The following is a 2,437-nucleotide window of genomic DNA, read 5'->3' as shown; positions in this document are numbered from 1 at the left end:
AACTTAATATCATGACCCACGTGGTAATCACCAATTTGTGTCTTTGGCATTTAAATTTATTTGCTAGTAGTTATTATAAAATTTACAAAAAGAATCCTTTAATAGTTAGGGTGTTTACAGAGTGAAGGGTGCCCAAGGCTGGGCACCCTTTTGGACCAATAGGAAGCTTGAGTTTTGGCTTTGGGCGGGCACCTCTTTACACATACACTGCCCATCCCTAAACCAAATAATCTGACCTGGAGTCCACGTCTTGCCCTCTCCAAGCCCTTCTGTGGGCAGCCAAGCTTGGCTGCCCAACGATGGGCAAGCTGATGATAGCCAATGGTTGAAATCCTCTGGTCCCTCACCTCCAATTAGAGCTTCATGTCCGGGCGGTACGTGCTTTGGCGGTGTGTAAAGGGGGTGCCCATGAGTGGGCACTCAGTTTTTTAAAAACTTCACGATGGGCGGGTGGTGTGTAATGGGGTGTGCCCATTCCAGCCCGCCCATGATTGTTTTTGGGCGCCCACTCTTTGGGCACCGTTTGGCGGTGTGTAAACAGCATTATTATAAAATTTACTTACATTAATTGTCTGCAAGACCCATCATGGTAGTCGTCTTCTCTGCCAAATTCCAATGGAAGAACCTTCGCTCTCCGTTCTTCAGCACTCGTTGGTCACTCCCGCCTCTCCTTCCCCACAGAAATCTCTCTTCCTCTCAGCTGCAGATCTGCTGTGCCTTTCCCTTCCCTACAACCGCAGAGTTCTTTTTTTTCGAGTCAGCCTAGACGACTACTCTTCCGTTACCCAGAACCTCAAACGAAGCCTTTCGACGGTCCTGGTTGATTTCTACCCTCTCGCAGGACGGCTGGGTGAAGGAGAAGGCGGAAGAGTTGAAGTTGTCTGCAATGACCTCGGGGCTGAGTTTGTGGAGGCTTCTGTGCATGGGGTGTGCTTCAGCGATTGGGAGAAGGACAACTTTGAAATGAAGCCGTTCTTCGAGAGCCTTACTCCATGGGTGGCGGACGCAGAAAAGTCTCATGCGATGGACCGGCCTTTGTTATCGATTCAGGTGAGAGGAAAGCTTGCTGGATGTTTAGATCTGTACCGAGAGTAGAGCAGACGTGGTGCCTCAGTCTCTGTTTTTCGTGTGCAGGTCTCGAGGTTCAAATGTGGCGCAATTGCGCTGGGAGTGGCTCACAGCCACGTCGTGGCGGATGGGCACTCGCTGTGGCACTTCATGACGGCGTGGGCGGAGTGCGGGAGGGGAGAGCCGATCTCTATGAGGCCTGTGCACACGCGCACGCTTTTGAAGGTGGACAATTTATGCGAGGAAAAGGCAGCAATAGACTTGGAAAAGGTTGAGGCGGAGAGCAAAGAGCAGATGAAGGAGAAGAAGACGCAGAGGGTATTCTCGTTCAGCAAAGAGATGATGCGCAGGTTGAAGGAGAGGGCCGGCGGTGGGTTCAGCTCCTATGAGGTGCTGGTTGCCCACATATGGAAGTGCTCTACCAAAGCGAGGGGTCATGCTAGAGACACGAGATTGGGCTTTCTCAACGTGTTAAACATGAGAAGCAAGATGGCTCCACCTCTCCCAAATGCCTATTTTGGCAACTTGCTCCACTGGGGGATCGCAACTGCCACTGCAGGGGAGCTCCAAGATGAGGACCTCTCCGCCACAGCTTCTCGCATGCATATGTCCCTTGCCTCGCGCACCAACTTGTCCATGGAGAGACTCTTACACTGGTTAGAGCTTCATGGGCCCATTGCGCTCTTTGATCGAACAATCCTAAATGATGCACTCATGCGTGTCTCTAGCTCACCCAAATTCCCAGTCTATCGCACCGACTTTGGTTGGGGTGCACCCCTCGCTGTTCGATCTGTCGTCGTGGAGGAATCTGGAAAAATTGTGCTTTACCCTGGCAGTGAGGGCATCGGTAGCATAGATGTGTGTATGGCACTCCCAACATTTGCCATGCACAAGCTTGCATCTGATCGTACTTTCATACAGGACCTCTCTTTGCCCGCTAATCACACTTGCTCTAATGAACTGAGGGTCCTTAAAATGGTAGACCCTAGTGCCACACTCGTTTAGGGAATCTACCGAACAATAAGTTATGTTGTGAATGGGACTTATTAGTACTAATTCATGAAGTTCTCCTTTGACCTTTTCTTTGTGTTGCAATGTGTGCTATGGTTTGTATCTTTTGGAAGTTCCTTTAAAATAAAGGGGGAAGGAGCTACGGTAGCTCAAACGGTAGGGCGTCTCTCTATTCGAGCTTGTTGCCTATATTCAAATCTCATTACATTCAATATTGGTCTTAGACAGAGTGTCCCTTATTTGATCATGGGTGGGTGAGCTTTGAAAAAAAAAGGGATGGGATTTGTCTTTCATGAGAGTTGTAGATCCATTAATGGTTTATTTTAGAGTGAATCCATGGATGGTCTAAATGTTGCTT

General features: G+C 49.2%; 1 protein-coding gene across 1 annotated transcript; it reads left to right on the top strand.

Annotated features, from left to right (window-relative positions):
• The first annotated feature begins 594 nt into the window (after positions 1-594).
• On the top strand, positions 595-2,149 carry LOC147883892 (hydroxycinnamoyltransferase-like). The gene is made up of 2 exons (XM_087398674.1): positions 595-1,050; positions 1,135-2,149. The coding sequence occupies exons 1-2, from the start codon at positions 616-618 to the stop codon at positions 2,071-2,073; spliced, it is 1,374 nt and encodes a 457-aa protein (XP_087254800.1). The 5' UTR covers positions 595-615; the 3' UTR covers positions 2,074-2,149.
• The last annotated feature ends 288 nt before the right edge of the window (positions 2,150-2,437 follow it).

The sequence above is a fragment of the Dipteris shenzhenensis genome, chromosome 27 (genome assembly GCF_047967505.1).
Source record: "Dipteris shenzhenensis isolate YYH24624 ecotype China chromosome 27, Dip_SZ_1.0, whole genome shotgun sequence".
In the NCBI taxonomy this organism is placed as follows: domain Eukaryota; kingdom Viridiplantae; phylum Streptophyta; class Polypodiopsida; order Gleicheniales; family Dipteridaceae; genus Dipteris; species Dipteris shenzhenensis.
This window is presented reverse-complemented; position numbering and strand designations above follow the sequence as displayed.